Below are 20,215 nucleotides of genomic sequence, written 5' to 3'. Positions count from 1 at the left end.
GAAAGCGAATTTGTTGTAATAAGTTTCTTTTCATCAAATAAGGCTTTAAATTAAAAAAATAACAAAAAAAATAATAAAAAATAAAAATTTCTAAAAATTTGAAAATTTCATAAGGCTCGATATAGCCTTACCTTTTTTCTTGAGTAATTTTGCAAAAAAAATTAAGTTGATTTATTTTAATGCCAATTGTTTGAAATAAGTTTCTTTTCACTCAAAAATTGCTTTAAATTAAAAAAAGAATAAAAAATCAGAAAAAAATTTAAAAAATATTTTCACTCTAAAATTTCATAAGGCTAAAGCCTTACGTTTTTTGTGAGAAATTTTGCAAAAAAAAATTAAATGGTTTTTTTTAATGCCAATTGGTTCAAATAAGTGTCTTTTCACTCAAATAATGCTTTAAATTAAAAATAGCATAAAAAAATTACAATCAACATGGCCGTAGAACAGGTCAAACATAGTGAGCCTTTTCACATATTTTTATTTTAAAGTGTAAAATCTGTGATTAGGAAGTATTTAAAACTAATGATAAAATATAAGAAAAATTATTTTTCGAAACACTAAATGCCCTCAACTACTGGATTAATCGATAATGGTGATTATTTAACTGAAAATGCAATTTCATATAAAACATATATTTCAAATATATAAATGTATATATATTTTTTTTTGAATATTCAGTTTTATATGAAAAATTCTTCTAATGTAAAAAGGCGTCTATAAGTATAAAACAACACAACAAAAATTACAAACGGGGCTAAACCTTTTTCGCTAACTCAACTTTTTTTGCGTATAACTGTCAGTGTATAACAGATTTTCTAACATTCACACTAACCCCAACATTGTAGTCAACTAGTGCGAACGGAACCTTACAACAGTGTCGGAAGTTCTTCGAACGGTATCAGTTCAATCGAATAAAGGTAAACGATTTCTCCGATGAGTTCCGATGAGGAAGAAAACCCCCCTCAGATTGTCTTATTGTTGATCAGGTGGAAAGGATGGAGTTACCACTTCGAACATAATGACTCTAATATGCTGGTGACGCACACAGAGGCAAAAATGTAATACAATCTTTGGACAATGCTGATTGAAACGGAACTCGTGGACCTTCGTCCGGTGGTGCAATGTAGGCATCACCGTCTCCTGTCTGGTGTTGCTGGTTGTAAGAAGCGGTAACAAAAGGGTGCTACAGCAAAACCAACACCATCACCATGGGCTGGTCGTTCAAATTCTCCCTCTGTCGGTACCATTGACCGCACCGGAGACTATCATCATTAGTCAACCGTTAGTGTCCTTTTCGAGTGTGTCCCGTGTGTCCCGTTCGTTTCGGTACCCTGAGAATGGTTTCAGGTGTGCCACAGAGGTACCGTTTGCCCCTTTTTGAAAAGCCAAAGCACCGACGTCATCGTCATTTCGGTTCCTCCAGGTAAGGAGTCTCCATCTTTGGGGATCTGTGATTTTGTGTAATGACCGGGTAAGGGATTTTGAAGGTAAAGCAGAACCACCAACCTTCAAGAACCTGTACGTTTTAAATAGCCCGAAGGTCACGTAAAATAATAGACATCACCATACACCGACGACTGGGCCTCATGACTTTTGCTAGCGCTCCCGGGGCCACACATCGTTATTCGAATTACATATTCCAACCTGTCTCTGTATGCGTGGGACGATATATCTCATCCTTCGGTTTTCGCATTGTTTGAGGACATCAAGCAAAACAAAAGATATTAACTTCATCGAATGTTTTGTCGAGCCCACATCATTTTGGTTTTGTTTGAGCAAAATCACATTTTTAGTAGCATCTTTGAAGGTGGAAAGTTCCATTACTGGTTTTGCAGCCAGAGTCTCATCAACCATTAAAGTTCGCTATGCATTATCATCCTTCTGGGCCGACTGAAATGCGGGCAGATGCCCGCAGATGGGAATATTCGGAAGTAATCAACATTCGTCCACTCGGTCGTCTACAGCGCGAAACATTCCAGGCTGCGATGTAACGCACGCGTAAAGCAACCAATTTAGTGACAGCTTACAAGCGTACCCGGACGGCCCGGTGGGTTTTGTTGGCAAAAGCAAAAATGACAAGCCACTCCAGCATCTAACCAACCGAGTGAAAGATTAGCTTAGGCTCGCATTTCCATCCACTCCGCGGGCGGGGGTTTTCGGGGCAAATTAAAATAAAGAAAGAACATAATATGACTGCTAGCGTTAGTCTGCCTGTGTGTCCTGCAACGGTTGAACTACATTTTTCCGCGACCCGGCATCATGTTTTTTTGCTGTTGCTCCCCCTCACCGCAATGTGTCGTTTCAAGATTAAAACCAAGAAAACAACAAACAGAAAGATATATAAGCTGACCATTTTCTTCACGAGCAGCTTAGAGGAAAGGGCTGAAAGGCACCATGGAGTGGAAAAAATGTGTAAAAAAATTGCTTAGATGAGATGAAAACTACAGACTAAAAGGCCAACAACAACAACAAACAACAGCAACATCACCCGAAGAGTTGACCTTTGTGGCAATTGGAAGGGGGAGAGAAGGGTGGCAAGGTGGGGAAGGGAGGATTCAACGGGAAATTATAAGCCATAAAAATTTTTGCCTCCACTACGCGCTAGACAAAAGCAGTGCTCTTTAGGGTTATTTTCCTCTCCCCATTTTCTAGTTGTTTGAACCATTTGGATTTGTGTTTTGTTTTGTTTCGCTTTTTTTTTTTGCATGTTTAATATTTTTTTTTTATTGTCTCACATTTTCTTCTTGATTATCATCAGTCTTGTGATATTTTTCTTTCCCTTTTCTACTACTCTCGTTTAACCTTTCACCCTACCATTTCCGGCATGTGTTGGAGGATTTTGTGTTTTTTTTACGTTCTTGTTTTTGTTTTATTATTTTATAGCTCCCCACCACGTAACACGAGCCGAGGATGTTACCCATGATGGTGCTATTTTTCCTTTTACACAACGGCATTTATTTTCTCATTTTCCTTGGAATATCTGACTCACTCCTTCTTCTCTCTTTGCGTTTCTCCACGGTGATGAAGCTACCAAGGAAGGAGTGAAAAATAATCTTCCAGCATAAATTAGATTTTCACACGACTGGCACGTATTTTGTGTGAAGTGTCCTGTAGTTGAGTAGGGGCAAAAGCTATAGCTGTGCATAGAGATGTACGACCTAGGGTAGAAGAAGGAGGTAGGTGGTAAGGAGAGGGGAGGTGGCTGTCCGGGGTGGTCATCTGAAATAAATGGTCTTGGTAAGATAATACATGTCTGCCACACCGTACGTCGACCTTTACCCCGGCAGAGAGGGTTTTTTTTGTGGCGAGAGTTGTGTTCAAAACTCCCAAACCTCGGGAAGACGTTCTGGACCTGAAAGGTGCAAATGCTTTCGTACTCCCTGACCCATGCAAAATCTATCGAAGCGCTTATAGGTTAGGCCTTCGTTAGGTAGATGTGATAGCATTTGGAGAACCTTTTTTTTCCTGTTTTCTTTTTTTCCTATACACTGATGTTGCTATTTTCATCCATTTTCCTTTTGCCACTGATGGACATGAACCCATCTAAGATCTTGATAGCAATACCCCTTTTCAATGCACCATGCGTTTTATCTCCCTGGCAATGATTTTGATTTTGTTTTTTTTTTGTTTCTTTCGAGCATTCCAAAACGTCTGCAAACTCATCGACAAACGTCTTGCCTGTTTTTGGGGGAAACCCATTTTTACCAGACGGTGCTGATGAGAATACAAACCGCTTGATGACCTCTATGATTTGTCCGGATGCATTCGGAGTGCATCACCGGGTAGTTGAAGAGGGTGTAGAAAATGTGCGTCACAGGTGTGTGTGTGTGTGGGTGTGTTCTATTTCTCACATGCGATCGAATATATCACAAAATAATTGTGCGGCACGTGTTTACTGCTGAGATCAACTTTTGGTGCCGTGACCAGGATACAGAGGTTATAATCGTAGCGGAAGAATGGTGTTTGTTAGCTCGCATAGGGATGGGAAGATTTTTTACTTGTTTCTACAAGTAAGAAATACTATTTTATATACCTTTTTGTACATTACAATTCATTCTATCAAAAGTAAAAAAAGAAATAAACCAACGCTACTAATGCGTCATACGAGTTTATCGTTCGTTTTTTCCTTCTTCGATTATTAAGCGCAACGAATATTCGTTTCCCACCTTTCCTTCACCCTTTGGAAATTAGCAGCTCAAAGATGTTTGCAGAAGCGCGTAGTTTTTTTTCCCCCACCCACCCCATGTGTTGGGGGAATGTAAACGAATAAATTTCTATCTGAAGCGGCCAGTGCACGAAACCAACCATTTCGACACCGCACATCGTTCCGTTCAGCAGTCGGTGCTGTTGTTCGCGGCTTCGTACGATCACACAAAACCATGCATCATGGGCTGGCTAACATCGGGGTGGCCGGTGCGAGCATTACGTATGGCGGGTGTCAGAGCACGATGTAAAAAGTTATAATTTATTGCCGGATTGTAGGAATTTTTGCACGGCGCACTTTCTTTAACTCTTTCACCCTCTCTCTCTCTCTCTTGCACACAAACACAAACCCTCTTATTGTGTTGTTGTTTAAGATCCTTCCTCTATACTTCCTTTACCTTGTCAAACACTAAAGTCTTCCAGGCGCGTTTGTATGGAAAGAACCATTACCGCCATCGTTTCACACGCGGGCGTTTCTTTTCTTTTTTACCACCCCCAAACAGAGCAATGCTTTCATGTTTCCTTCTTTGCACCTTCCATGTATGCGGTATTGCTCACTTCGACGTGCCAGGTGATTGCAAGCATGGAAAGTCACCTTTCCCTCCACAGCCGCACAACGGAGCGCTTCGGACTTTTTTTTTTCTTCCCCGGCCCGGAAATACCGAAAGGAATAGGCCAAACGGGAAATGAGTTTCAGCAGGAAAAGCGGAAGTGCTCGACAAGCGAGAAAAATTGAAAAATGCCAACTCGAAAACGGACCATTTACGGACACCAAAACGTTGCAATGGTACACAAAACGCGAACTCGCTTACGTACAGACAGGAGCATGCTTTTCACTGGGTTTCTTCCTCTCTTTTTTTCCGGGACAAAAAGGGGTTGTAGGTTTTCGGAACGGTATTCGATTCAAATCGAATCCGTAGTTCGGTTGCTTCCGTAGGCCCTACTTTACATTCCCAACCCATCCCTCCCCCCCTTTCATGCATGACTAACGTGCGGTTGGGTTTGAATTTTTTAAGTAACAAACATGAACTCCCATACCTTCTCACCTTCGCATGCCTTCCTGGTTCCTGGTGTCTTCAATGTGTCTTTTGTACCGCCGAGGGGGAAAAAACAGGAAATCCTGTCTGAAAACGTAGCTTAGAAAATTGGTAATTTTGTTACCAGTTTTAAATAAGCACAGTAAGTGTTAGAACATTGGTGACAGGTTGCATCGTTTACGGCAGTCAAGCCAGGCAAGTCATTATTTAAATAAATTTGTGTTTCTTCTTTACGTGTAGCAAAAATTTAACTTTTGTTTTATACAACATCTCAAATTGCCATAAATTTACTTGCGTTAAGCGTGAAAAGCATAAAAATATAAGGTTTTTATAGCACAAACTAATTATAGCTCACAAATGCTATAATAAACTATCATCAGTAATTATTAATTTATAGCTTAATTTATAGTAATTTGTTGATTTGAAGCACTGACGAATTTGTATCTCACAAAAAACGTCTAAATATCAGGTTGGATAGCTCATTATGCTATAATCAGTCATTATTATTTTATAGCAATTGCTTGATGTGTTTATCCTGGAAAGAGAATGTTTTTATTTAGTTTATATTTGTACGAAATAAGAATATTTCTTTATAATTAATATACTTGTTGAAACAATACTAATCAACTGATGTTTTAGACTTCATCACTTAAGGTAAATGAACCGCATGTCGTGCGGGAGACTTTCTTTTATTTAGAAAATTTATTTTACACATAAACTTGTCAAACGTTTTAGCACAACTTTAGCACCGGAAAGCAAATTCTTAACAACCCATTTCCGAAATCGCGCTCCACTCCCTTCCTTACCACCCTGAACGATACACCCTAAACTTCAAACGAAGAAGTATATCTTAGCCGCTATAAAAAAAAATGGTGATAACCATAAAAATATGCTAACCGAAACACTAAAATGCTCTCGTTAGCCGGGGCACCATAAGGAATGAATTCATTAAGGGGGGGTCCACGCCTCAGCTCTACAGCTAGCTGAGGTTATGTGGATTACCGGCATGTGTACGTGCGTTCGAATCGTTTGTATTGCATTGTTTTCGGAAAAGTGAATTTCACCAACGGAAAGGTAATTGATTTTTGTTCCTACATTTTACGCCCGGTTTGCACAGAGGACCACGACAGGACCGACTGCCCGACTGATTCCGTTTGGTCGTTTTTGGTGTTGCTCACCATCAGTGAAGGAATGGGGAAATAAACATTTACCACACTCCTTCTATTCATTGGACAAACGAACATTCTCACCCCTTGGGAAACTGACGGTTAGAAACCGCTCGATGGAGTGGCTGGGAGTTGCGGGAAGAGATGGGAAGGGGGGGGGGGGGGGGTAGTGGGGAGGTAAAGTATTAACGGACGTAATTCACGGTCAGCTCCAGATGTTTTACATCTTAATTTTTATGTTTCTTGGCCAGCGCGTGATTTCACTGTGTGTGTGTGTGTGTTTCTGTTTTTTTCCCTTGGCTTCCTTAGTCGCTTTTCTTTCGCCTTTTTTTTTACTGTCGACAATATTGCCGGTTCCGAATCATGCTACCGGATCGGACACTCATTTCTCATTCCTTTTTTTTTTTGCTATTGCTGAGCTATTTGCGAAATCCGCCAGTTGAGTGGGATGGCAGCATTCGTCGGGACACGCCGGGACGGGTTTTGGCAGGGAGGTTTGCGATGGGGGGGGGGGCGGGGGAGGAGGCATTTTGGGGCGGTGAAAATTAAAAATGATTTACAGCGCACAGATTCCAAACTCGGACAATACTCGTTCCTCGATGGTAAGGACGCGACGAAATGGCGTTCGACGAAAAGAGAGAGAGAGAGAGAGAGAGAGAGAGAGAAAGAGAGAGAGAGAGGGGGGGAGAGAGAGAGGGAAAGAAAAAAAACAAAACCCGAGGATGGGCTTGAATGCACTGGGGAATCCAGGCACCATCGAATGGGAATGATGGCCGCAGGCCCTCCTCCGTCCTTCCTCCCTCCCTTCCCCACCCCATGTACCCCCCCACGGGACAAATGGATGACTTTTTGGCATCGGACAGCACCAGCGCCAGGGCGGAGAACGGGGTCGGGTCGGGGAAATGTGGTCGAAATTGAAAGCCATAAATTGGCTAATGGCATTTAAATCTCATCCATTCCCTGCCTCAGCTCCTTCTCCTCCCAGCAGCACCAACGCCGCGTAAAAGCTGAACCTTCCCCAAACCCTGAAAACGATGAACCACAGAGCACAGAGACTATTCCCATGCAAATGCAATGGAAGATTCACGGGATCCGTTGTACCTGGTCGGGAAATTGTAATCGGATTTGTTTCGGTATGCGAAGTACGCCGGAACACCCGATGCGAACACTCATTTCGCGCGAGTCGCATTTATTGTTTTAAGCAAAAGTTCGCAGCTGGTTGACGTTCAAACAAATATCACCAGCGATTGGCTTTCGCAGGTGAACTCTTACGAGTTATTACCAATTTTTCTACAATCCCTTAAAAGCTTTGTGGATGCAGGTCTTCAATAACTTTACTCTGTGTCCTCTCGATTTTTTAATTGATAACAATTGCAGAACAAAGGATGAAAACGTGTGTGAGTAATTTCTAAATTTTGTTTAAAGTAAAAACTTATGTATTTTTATTTCAAGATAACGATGCTTTAAGCTACTGGGAAGCTATAAAAGCGGACATAAATCATAAATGATCTTTATAAAATTATAGGAAATGCAAATGCTAACGCTATAATTTTATAGATTTCTTTTGAAATAAATATCCGAAAAATTAACATCAAAGCAAAAATTTATGTAGTTTAGTAAGCTATAAAAGCGAACATAAATCATGAATTATCTTTATTAAATTATAGGAAATACTAATGTTTACGCTATAATTTTATAGATTACTGTTGACATAAAAATCCCACAAAATTAACGTGAGCATAAAAAAAAACTTCACTTACTATCAACCTTTATCAGCATTGGTAATTTATCTGGAGAATTTATTTTTTTTGAGTACGGGTAAATGGCTATTGGCGAAAAATTTAAAACATTCTTAACCTTATTTTGTTTCTAAATCATCTTATCATTCACATAAAACCATCTTACAACTTGTAAACAAAACTTATCTTTCACATTTTCTACTTCAATTTTCTTTCCACGGATCCAAGAAAAAAAAATCCATACAAAAGTATCGACGAGTTGAAAATTGATTAAAATGATCCAAACCGCTCCAAAGCAACAGAAAAAAAAGCTAGGGTTGCAGCTGCATTTCGTGATTGAATTTGTCAACCGTACGATCTCTCAATCATCTTCTTCAGTGCGCTTCCAACTGTATTTCGGCTATCCCGCCGTACCGCAGCGCGTAATCGTTTGAATGGCCCCACAGCTTCCCATATTGTGCCGAGATAACGATTCTGCCTTGCCTCGGTTTTTTTGGACAAATGCAACACGAAAGAGGAAATCTATGCAACAACAAAAAAAAGACCTGCACCGCCATCAGCAGCAGGAAAACCTCGTGATAATAAGACAACATTCAAATGTATCGCCTCACTGCACCGAATATTCTTCTATACCATCGAAAAGGGACCTTTTTCTCCTTCGTTTGGGGGGCAGGGCTTGAAGGGAGAAGAGGGTACAATGGCGGATGCATCGTTACGCTGTACGCCTTTTTTGGAGCCGGTATAACGAAGCGACATCCTGCTCAAGGTTGTCACCGTCGACGTATATCGTTGCACTGTTGCATCTGTTTGATTTTGCCTTCACTTTCCGCAGTTTTCCACTGTTCTTCCTCTCTCCCTGCCCATGTTTTTTTCTTGTGACAAATAACAAAAGCACATGTATGTACCTTTCTTATCCCGGAGTGGCTGTGCGACACGTGCAAAATAAAAAAGAAAAGAAAACATACTGGTTGGATATTTCTTCCTTCCTTTTGGGAACACTTCAGTGCTGTACGAGTGCAAAACCTTATGCACATTTTGTGAAGTCTTCACGAATAACCCCGACCCCACAAAAACCCGGGCCCGATTTGTCCAAACGAAGATGGAGGGAAAAAAACACACACGCACACAAACGACGGCGAAAAGCTGAAGCGTGCAATTCTATAAATAAGGCCCGGAAAATAGCTCTCAGGCTAGACGATTGCAATTGCAAAAAAAGTAAAATAAATAAATCCAACCTTTTTTGTATGCATTCTCCATACATTTTGCCACAGTGTGCGTATGTGTGTGTGTTTTCCCCCGCCATTTTCATTCAAATAAATGCATTCAAACATCTTCAAGGCGTATTTCGCACAAATTAAATTCAACCCAACTATTCGCGGTATATATCCCGTGTGGTAAGATTTCGCGTCGCGCTTGCGAGTGGAGTGAAGTACAAAACACGTGTATCCATTTATCTTACGGAGTTTTATTCAAGTGAAATGAACCAAACAAACAAACAAAAAAGAGGGAAACACATGCACACACATGATGGAAAAGCCGTTTTTTTGTACATAATATTGTATTGGCATGGGAAGACGAGAATTAAAATTACCATCCCAGATGATGTCAATTCGCTTAAAATACAAAACGCTAATAACTATTGCGAAATTTGCAAAAGAGTGCGTGAATGAAAAGAAAATTACAAAAAAAAAAAATTATACCAAAATGGAGCATAAATGTATAGAATATTGATAAAATTAAACAGCAGATTCATAATTACAATTTCTCAAAATCTGCATAAAATAATTAAGTGTAAATTAAGTCTTTTTTGACAAGTCCAATTCAACAAACTAATTTCGTTAGTCGAATTATTACTAGGAACTCTGAACTAAAAGAACTATAAAGCTGAACTATATAAAGGCTAATGGGCTAATTTATAATACCCTAAAGTAAAAATTTAAAGAAAGCCTTTTTAATCCCTATTCACTACAAAGACTTTAACAAAATAACAAGATAAAGAGATCTTTAGCAAAATTCTATTGACAGTTAAAAATGAGCCGGTAAACCCTGCATAGTAATTTAATTTAAAGTAAAATTTTTCAATTTTACTGCTTTAGTTAATCGAAATTATCAGCATGAAATTTAACATAAAAAAATAAAAATAAAAATAAAAAAGGTCATGCCTAAGGTCTAAGGCCATGCAGCCGGATAGTCAGTCCTTGCTAAGGGCGAAACGGTCCGGATGGGATTTGAAACCCAGTCGTGTTGTGTGTAACCGACGCGATTTGAAAATATATTTTGTATAAATATTTGTAGCCAAAAATTGCCCAAAAAACATATTTCATTCCCAACAAAATATTATAAAAATGGTTTAAAACAAATAAAATATAACTTTTAACAAAATATTTCATTGAGACGCTTTCCGTACAACAACCAAAAAAAACACACATATTTAAAATCAGCTTTAAATCATTTCACTCCATCAAGCAAAAGAGTTCAACTGGAATGTTTCAGATCGTGCAACCATATGTGTGTGTGTATATAAATAAAAACGAAAAAGAAAACCTTGACAATCTGCCCCGTTTAAACAAAGCGCACACGGGACAAGACGACACCATACCCAGACAGGATGTTGTGCGTAGTGGCGGATGCTGTCAAGACGAAACACACATGTACACCCAGGCCAGCGAAACGAAAAAAAACGAAAGGGATGGCCGCCCGGGAGATGCCGCACTGACTGATGTGCGAAATTAGCGTCACAACAAGATGCATCCAGTGCGCGCGTTCCGGGGTCGTCACAGCAATGAAGCGAACGTCAAACATCGCCCGGGCTACCGTAAATCCATCCGTTTGAACTCGTCTACATTCCTACGCTAAGCCGTCTGGGTGAAGTGAGATGCTATTATACGTCTTCTTTTTTTCCGCCATATCGTTGCATCGTTGAGCCGTGTAGGTTTCCATCGGAGAGGATGGAAAAACACACACACACGTGCGAGCCCGTACACGGGAAAACATGCAATTCGTCGGAATTTGTTTGTTCCTTTCGTTAGATATGCTTATGGGGAAGGGTTAAAAATAAAAATAGTACACACACACACACTCTGTCGACACCAGTTAAAACAGTAACAGAAAAAAGAAGCGCAAAACGTAAATAACCAAACCATCCATTCGCGACAAATCAATTCGATGTTTTGAAGCAAGAAATGCATTTCACCGCTCAATAGTGAATTCGAAAGTGAAATGTAAATAATCTTCATCATCTTCTTATTGGAAAATCGTTCCAAATGGCGTTCTAAATTGCGATATCAATTAAACATGTCTGCTAGGCGCCTAACAGTAGGCAATCCGTATGACAAAAGAATCTGTAACTCCCCCTAGCTTGGTTTTTTTTTTCGTGAACTCAAATTCACACTTGATTGACAATGCGCACAATAGCAAATGACACGACAGCAAATGAAAACAATACTTATCCTTCACCCACTTTTAAACGCTTTATCCGCACACACACACACTCTCACACATACATACATACAGGAAATCGATTGGAAGTTGTTTCGAGATGTTGCAATTGACGCCCCATTTCACCGATGCGGCCTCTTCCTCACGTAGGTGAGGGGTAGGTGAGGGGGAGGAGAGAGGAGGGAAGGTGTTTGAATTTTTCCATCCGGTTTTTCTGCATTCTGCGAAGGGAGGGTGAAGGATGGGAAAGCAATCTTTTATCGTTTTCTGCCAGAACGCTCATTTCCAGTGAAGCCAGCAGTGTGGCACTTTTCCTACACGAGCGGCGCGATGCATTGTGTTTGTAACATTTCGAATCCTTGCTGTATGTGTTTTTGTTGTTTTTTTTTTTTTTTTTGCAAGTGCAAACCAAACATTTATCTGTTTGTTAGTTTGTTTTGCGTTTTTTTTCTTTCTTTTGTTGGTTTTCTTCTCTTTGCACCTTACATTTTTTCCACCCATTTTTGGGTTAGTTCTGGTCGAGCATTTCCTTTTGCTTTTTCGCACTTACTATAAAACGAAAAAACACACACAAACTATTCTTTCTTGTCCAGAAGAACAGATTGTAATTCTTCTTCCACTTTGCACATCTTATTTGCACTTCTGCAGCGCCGATGACATCCGGACGCTCATACTGTGCCCACCATGCTGCACTGACGTTTCTCGCTCTCTTTCTCTGTGTGTGTTTGTGCGTTTATTTTTGCTTCTTCTCCCTTCAATGTCTCTAGCAGAACCGTGCTTATCCAGTCGAATTTCCGGTGTAGCATTCTACCGCTTCCACGGACATCCGGCTGATCGTCTGGTGATGATGGTGGCTATGGTTGGGGAAAGGTTTTTACACCCTCCCTTCACCCCCCCGGTTCGATGGCACGTTGCATAATACATTTCTAACACACAAAAAAAAAAACAAACCAAAGTGACAATGTCGTCTTCGGGATGGAAGTTAGTTTTTTGCTCACACTTTACAAATATAACACAGTACCGGCGCTCTTGTGCTGGTGCTGTTTCACAGCTGTGAAACATGAAGGCAACACACCACCTTCGCACTGGTATCGAGGTAAATAAAATCGTGGAAATGGCTCAATTTAGCCATCTGTCAGTGATAATACGGGGAACATTTTTCATCGCAAGCGAGGTTCAGTGGTAAAATTTGATTTTTGTTCACACGTGTTTACTTTGGTGTTTCCAAAAAAACAAAATGGACAACAAAAGAAGATGTTTTAATCGACAAAACGAGATTGTTTCACATTGAGTAACGAGCAAGAAAAAAAATCGTTCTTTTTCGTGTGTTATGTTTCTCCATATTGTAGCCTTTTTTTTTCAATAATAGCACAATAGCATAACACCGCAAAAAAAATGCACTAAACGCACTTAATGCATACAGAAAAAAAGGAAATAACTAAATGTCTCATTGTACCGTTTTCCCATCATATGTGTTTCGATGGCATTCGAAAATATCCTCTTTTGTTGTACCGGTTGCATACCTTTCAGGCGCGCTAAGATTTTCGTTTCCTGCCCGTGAAATGCACATACCACCATCTCACTCGTCGAGAGTTGTTTATTTGTCTACAGCAATTCCCGTGAAGATTCACAAAACCACACGAGTGTATCGTGCACGGTTTTACGCGAGTCCTTCAATTAACAAAGTAACAACACGACGCTCGTAATACACGTGGGGCAGGCAAAAGGCGATAAATTACCAAACACACGAGAAACCGGAGCCGGTGTAACAAAGTTGCCATAGCACTTCGCTCAGGTTGTTCCGCTGTTTTTTTGCTTTCTCTCTCTCTCTCTCTCAAATCGGTCACAAATGCGCAACAAAACTGGTGTCTCCACCCCTTTCGGATTTGCACCCTGCTGCGCACCATGGCAAATATGTTAATAGTGAAAAATGCATAATTTCCAACTGACTTCCGCTCGCACCGTACCGGATTTGCGTGAAAATGCATGGTTAGCCATGCTTTCTTTCGCTTTCTCTCTCGCTTTCTCTCCCTCTCCCTATCTCTCTCTCTTCCTCTGTATCTCCGTATGGTACACATCCCCGGATCGGTACAAAACACTTCACTTAAGGGACCGTTCCGTGTCGGTAGACTATGCATCTTCAGGTGTTTAGGGATCAAGTAAAGCGTTTCAAGACGAACGCGAAATGAATAGCTGAATGAAACCGGATCCGGATTTGCTACTGCTGCAAGGTGAACGCGTGTACGCTGGTAATGGTAACAATTCCAAGATGGCTTTCACTTATTTGCATGAGTGGATTTTTTTCTCTTTCTCTCTATTCCGTGTAAAAACCGGAATTTGTCCTACAAAATATACGAGCTTTTAAATTTTTTACCTGTTTTTTTTCACCTTAAAATTAATTCGTGTCGAATATAAGCAATAAGCTTCTCTTTTTTTTTGCAAAAACTCACGGAATGTACACGGAAAATGGTTTGAAAAATTCCTCACTTACAGTGAGCTCTGCCTTATGGTGAGTGAATACCGCCATATTGGCACCGTGAGTGATTGCAAGAGCTACCCCAAATCAAGGCTTAAGGTGCCCGGCAACCGTGAGTGCAAAAGTCTGCGGCTAAATTCTGAAATAAGGATTATTTCCCCCCCCCCCCCCCCCCCCCCCTCTCGCGGTCTCTCACCTGAGTGACTATTTTTCGTGCAGGGTGGCTCTGAATCGTAATTGTGACGGTTGTGTGTTTTTTTTATTATGTTTCGAGGAACAGACATCTGAGGGCATGGCTGTCCAAGAAGAAAATGTAGCCATTGGTGCCATCTATCGACCACAGGTTAAAGTTTGGCGATCCGTTGGATACCGACCGAGTTATAGGCAAAACTTGGTGCAAAAATGAGGGAAATTTCATTTTTTTTATTTTTTGATTTTTTTTATTATTTTTCACTCTTTTTTTTATTTCACGCATTATTTGAGTGAAAAGAAACTCATTGCAACCCATTGGCATTAAAATAAAACAATTTTATTTTTTTTGCAAAATTTCCCAAAAAAATCGTAAGGGGTAAGCCTTATGAAATTTTCGAGTAGAAAATTTTTTTGAATTTTTTTTCTGATTTTTTATTCTTTTTTTAATTTAAAGCACTATTTAAGTGAAAAGAAACTTATTGCAACAAATTCCCATCAAAATATATCACATTTATAAATTGATAACGCGGATGAGTGACTGTGAGTGGGGGGGTCTTGTTTCAGGCTTTAGCCGTCCTGATTTCAGACTTTAGCCTATTGCGCTTGCAAACTACACCGTAGCCAGGCGCCGTAAGGGTTGTAAAGGTAATCTGAGTATCAGCTGATTTAAAAAAAAAATATATAAATTTGAACTAAATAAAATATTTAACAAAAAAATAAATAATAGCTTAACAAAAAACAATGCTGTAATTCTAACCATTTTTCTTCTTTCTTTTTTTTCTCCTCGCAGATCAAACTTAACGTCACTGCTGAACTGATTTTCGGGACCCCTATTGCAGACGAACCAAACATCCCGACCCAGGTATGATAGCATATTGCCCACTGCAGATGTTGATGGAATTGCAATAGTGTAGTTATTCCCCTCGAGAGAGCTTCGCTACATAATTCGCACCATATCTTGAACCGTTGTTGAGCATCAACCCCTTTTTTTTAGCAAAACTGAACAATATGTCGATCGTAGCTGCATTCGTAGCTTTTAAAAATGGCATGGGAGTGTGCAAAAACCATCATCAACACACTCGCACGAAATTGTTGCGATATGCAAAAGAAAAAAATGAAGACGTTTCGCAAACGGTCCCTGTTAGCCAAACAGCTTAAAATCCGTCTTGCAATGGTCTACATTACCCCCCAAAAAAATGAGGGCGAAGGGAGGCTGCAACAAAGGAATGAAGACAAAATGCTAAATAAAAAAAAAACAATCCCAGCAGGACCACGCGCAAGATGCGATCACGAAACGAAACGCTAAAATGTAAATGAGCTTCATCTTGTTGGCGCGAGCTTAAGCAGTGGTAACGGAAAGCATAAAACAACAACAATGGAAAAGGGAAAGCTTTTCTTGGGGGTCCGTTGTACAGTTTCGCGCCATAAAATATAACAAGAAGCTAAACCCCCTAGCAAGAATTTTCTTGGTGGGGTTTGGAAAACGCCAAAAAGGGTGGAAAAGAGGGAGGTGTACGGGGAGAGGGAGGAGGACGAAATTGCTTCACCATTACGACGATCGGTGTTTTTTTTGTTTTTCGGGGGGTTTTTTTGGGGGTGGAGGAGTCGAAGATTCGTTGGGCGAAAAACCGAAATAAAGCGGCTGCATTTCGCAAGCGCAAGGAGTGTAGTAGCGCTGCCCAGTTGGACGAAAGCCCATTGGTAAAGTTCTAAAAAGCGGAATAACAAGATTATTAATTTGTTTACATTCTAGATTTCAGCATTATCCCGATCCACTCTCGGGTGTCGGGTTGGGGAGAGGGGAGGGAAGGGGATGCCAGTGAATCCATTTTGCACCATGGCCAGCCTTTTGTGTGGCAGCAAATTGAATTTGGCTTGTTTTAATGAAGCACCACGGGGAAAGGAGGGAGAAAGGGAGAGGAAAGGGATGATCCAACCACCCATGTGGCTGGTCTTATTTTTTCTCATCCCTCATCCACCCCTCCCCCCTCATCCCTCCTACTCCTATTAGTCGTAAACCATCGTCTTTGCTTTTCGATCATCAGACGGTCCTGGACGAACGATTCACCATCGATTGATCTGTCGCTAAAGAAGTGCTAGAAAGAATAGCTGCGGTGTCGCTTCAATTTTTCCATCCTCCCGTACCCCTGACTCACCCTTGCTTCTTTCGATTCCCATTCAACCCTTCACGAGAAGATGCAATGGTGTAAAGCAGAACTAAACGAAAAAAAAAAATACTCCATCGCATGAGTGTGCTTTAGGTGGTGATTATGCCTTTGCCGAGCAGGAGGATTTTTTCCCTTTGATCTGTCCCAAAAAAAAGGGATAAAGACGATTGTTGCTAGCAACACAAAAAAAACGTGGTGGAATGGAGAAAAATCGAGCACAACCCACCGTTTCGCGTTGAAGCTCCATTTTCGAGTGAAGTGTCCTTTTTTTTCTTTTGGCTGGAAAGTGGATGATAAGCGGATTAACGAGCAGATGTACAATCTTCTGCGAGCTATGCTAACAAGCTGAAGCAACAGCAGCAGATAGATATAGTTCGGTAGTTCACTTTACCGTGAAAGCTCTCCCCCACCGCATCCCGACCTGCTTTCTGCCAGGCTTCCCATTCACGTGTACGCAACAACGAAGCTTCCAAAAATTCTGGCAATGTCTTACTTTCTACGTTCACGCAAAGCTTCAGTTTGGATTTTTCTTACAAAAAAAAAAAAAAAAAAGAAATCGGGTCGAAACAGTGGAGGAGTTCAACACGACTCGGTGCGTCGATAGAAGGACAGCCATCGCTCTGCACTTTTCCATTGTTCGTTTGATCCGTCCGTGAACTGTCCCCCCTCCGGTACCGGTGTCCTAATTTCCTATCGCAGCTCTAGCTGCTAGTTTCCTTCCGGAGTTTTCCTTCTTCCTTCATTTCTTTCTCACCCACAATGACACAGAACGGGGAGGGGGGAGAGGGAGGGAAGGATTTTTTTTTGAGCATTTTCAATATTTGCGCTTTGTGTTGCCGATGGAAGAGTTGGCACGAGGGTGTCGAGGCAAAAACTTAGCCCACCGCACATCAGCACCCGAGAACTCATTTGCTCAAGTTGAAGGTTTCATTTCAACCTCACACAGGCGACAAATCGTGCTCCGTTCAGCGGCAAGTGCCAGGATTAAGACTGCTCTGTTGGGGGGGATTTTGTCTGGGCAGTTTGTGTTTTACTTGTCTGCCCGTCCCACCCCATCGATGGCATAATCTTAACAATTAAATTTCAACCATTATGCCATTCATTTTAACTGTTTCGTTCCATTGCTAAGGAATGACATTTGGCGGATAAATACCGTTTGTAGGGTGAAAATGTTTAAATTAGAACAAGTTTTGTTTTTCGATTTTTCAAAATATCTGTGCAACGAGCTGATATTTTGCTATTTATATGGTAAATTAACTAGTTTTCTAGCTAAGTGTTCGTAAGGATAATTAGAAAAAATGAAGAATATCAGCAACGCTTCAATATAAAAGATATCCAATGCACAACAATTGCATACTTTTAGGCGTTTATCTTCTCTTAACAATATAGAGTTTAGACAAACATGGGACACCGACTCCTTTTTAGCATATTATTAATCCAACAAATGGAGTGAAAATTCCTTTGAATCCACAGCCTTTTTGATATATGTAATAGTGTTAAAAACGTTTAAAAAATGTTATTTTTTTCTTATGATCACACACTAAAAAGGAATATTTATTCCACTTTATCTTAAAAAAATTAAAAAAGAGGTGAAACATTATTTTTATTACTGAAATACTTCAGCTCCAGATCTTATTTAAAATGAGTGGCTTTATATATTCGTGAGAATGACTTTAAATCGTTTTTAACCTTGCAAAAGCACATGAATGTCAGGATACATTTCGTGCATGTCACTTTCAAAAGGGGAAGAAAAAAAGCCCTCTCCCGTCACCAGTGTTGGTTCGATCAATTATTAGCGTGCTCGGTTCCCGCAGGTCAAATGTAAATTTCATCAGCCTCCAAAAAAAAAAACAAAAAAAAACCGGAAGTAATCTCTCCCCGAAACCACATACCGCGGCCATTACCTTTTTTTGGACCGCAATAGTTGCACGCCCAGTACGCTCGAAACGTCCGTCTTCGGCTCCGTGTCTGACGGTAGGACTTCATTTCGTTTGTTGGTCACGAAACTGTCCTTTTGAATTGGAGTGCGAGGTTATCCCCTTTTAAGGCCCGCCACACACACCCCCTTTCTCATGCCTTCTTCCCCTCCTCCGTCTCCACATACATACATACATCCATTTTGTATCTCATTTTCTTTTGTTTTCCGAACGTTAGCTTGAGCGCAATTTTTCTATACCACCGTACCTCGCCATTTATTCCTCGGGTGGCCAGGTGGTTACGGGAGAATATGGCATTTTACAATGGAGTTTGGAAGATATTTATGGTCGCTTCTTAACCAAAAACGACCTTCCACCGGACCCCCGGGCTGTACTCATCCCGGCCCATACCGCACCGTGCATGCCCGTTCGTGCAACTGTAGCATTCTATTTTGTGGAAAATTTTATTACCACCGCCAGGACACACAGCAGCAGCATTTCGAATCGAGCAGTTGAATTATTTATTTTCCAAAAAAAAAAAAATGAAAACGAAACACATTCCGAATGGATGGATGGATGGATCGATGTGAAAGGATGTACCTTGGGGACGGGTCGGCGGGGGGAATGGCGGCAACAGGGAAGGGTGTGGGTGGGAAGTTTTGGGCAGGATCGCTCTTCTCCCCTCGCGCCCCTTCTTCCCCGCTCTCCATTACTTCCATCCTTAACGATTGACAAGCAAGCAAAAAAAAGGAAAGTAAAAAAAACACACACACACACCTTAGCCAAGAGCACAATCGGTACCGGCATCTCCCGCAGGAATCCTTTTCTGGATCTGGTAAAAATGGTTCCGATTTCCCGACGGTCTTCCCAGTAAACGGAGGAACAAAGAAGGGGCATCTTTCCCAGGAGTAATAAGAAGAAGAATCCCCCTTCCATCTTCTTTCCTCTCTCTCTCCCCCCTCACCCTTGGGCAATGAATTGCTTTTAAAAACCCGATTTCGATACCTCTTTGCCCGAAGGATTCGGTATCCGCGAACAAAGACGTTGGATCCTGATTGGCGTTCTTTTTCCCCCCCATGCTTTCGCTCGCACAGTGCCGAAAGGTGACACGGGCTAACCTCTCTTCAATTTCTCTCTTTCACAAACACACACACACACACACACATGTGCATGTCCTCCTAAAACTCCCCCTCCCCCCCAAAACCTCCCTATCTCCACGTTCCTTCTTGGTCACACAAATGTTCCTTACGCTGTACAAACACACATAAACATCCACTTCAATTTTCCAAACCACAAAACCGACCAGCGTGCCCTCTCCTCTCCTCCAACCCACCTCCTCCCCCCCCCCCCCCCCCCCACCTCCTTCGCCGAGCTGGAAAGATCCGCTGGGAAATATCGGCGAGTGGATTATCGCGGGAAAAACGCGGTCGTGGTTACTACTGCCCTGGGCTCGTTTTATTCGCCGTAGTCCGCAGTCCCTTTTTCCGATTGCGTCGCACTCTCCCCCATCCCCTCCCATTTCTACTCCAACATCCCACTTTTCCCGATCGTGATGGCGCTTTCTTTCATCACCCCGGGACACTTCGATGGGACCAGTGGACAAGAGGATGGCGCGAGGTGGAGAGAGGGAAGAGAGAGATGATGCCAGTTAGAGAGAAAGAGAGAGTAGAGAGAACGGAAGATGAGAAGAGGGAAGAGCGCGCGGTAAAAAGAGTCAAGTAATAATTTATCGTCACGCATGGCTGGTACCTATAGGAATAAATAAGCATTGCCGGAAAAGCATAAAATTCCTCGCTCCTAGCCGCGGGACTACTACTGTTCCATCGCGTCATCCAACGGCACAATTACATAAGCTCATGCGGTCGTCCAGCCCCTCAAAG

General features: G+C 41.3%; 1 protein-coding gene across 2 annotated transcripts in view; it reads left to right on the top strand.

Annotated features, from left to right (window-relative positions):
• Nucleotides 1–20,215, top strand: part of LOC125766914 (uncharacterized) — a 393,268-nt gene that overhangs the window by 346,543 nt on the left and 26,510 nt on the right. For both annotated transcript variants that reach the window (XR_007418706.1, XM_049433014.1), the window contains one exon: nt 15,042–15,113. Coding sequence is in view for 1 of the 2 variants with exons in the window: in XM_049433014.1 (XP_049288971.1) it covers nt 15,042–15,113 (72 nt within the window). In the remaining variant the exon portion in view is untranslated. The remainder of the gene's footprint in view (nt 1–15,041; nt 15,114–20,215) is intronic.

This window comes from Anopheles funestus, chromosome X, assembly GCF_943734845.2.
Source record: "Anopheles funestus chromosome X, idAnoFuneDA-416_04, whole genome shotgun sequence".
Classification (NCBI taxonomy): Eukaryota; Metazoa; Arthropoda; class Insecta; order Diptera; family Culicidae; genus Anopheles; species Anopheles funestus.
Note: the sequence above shows the minus strand (reverse complement) of the source record. Positions and strands in the feature narration are given on the sequence as shown.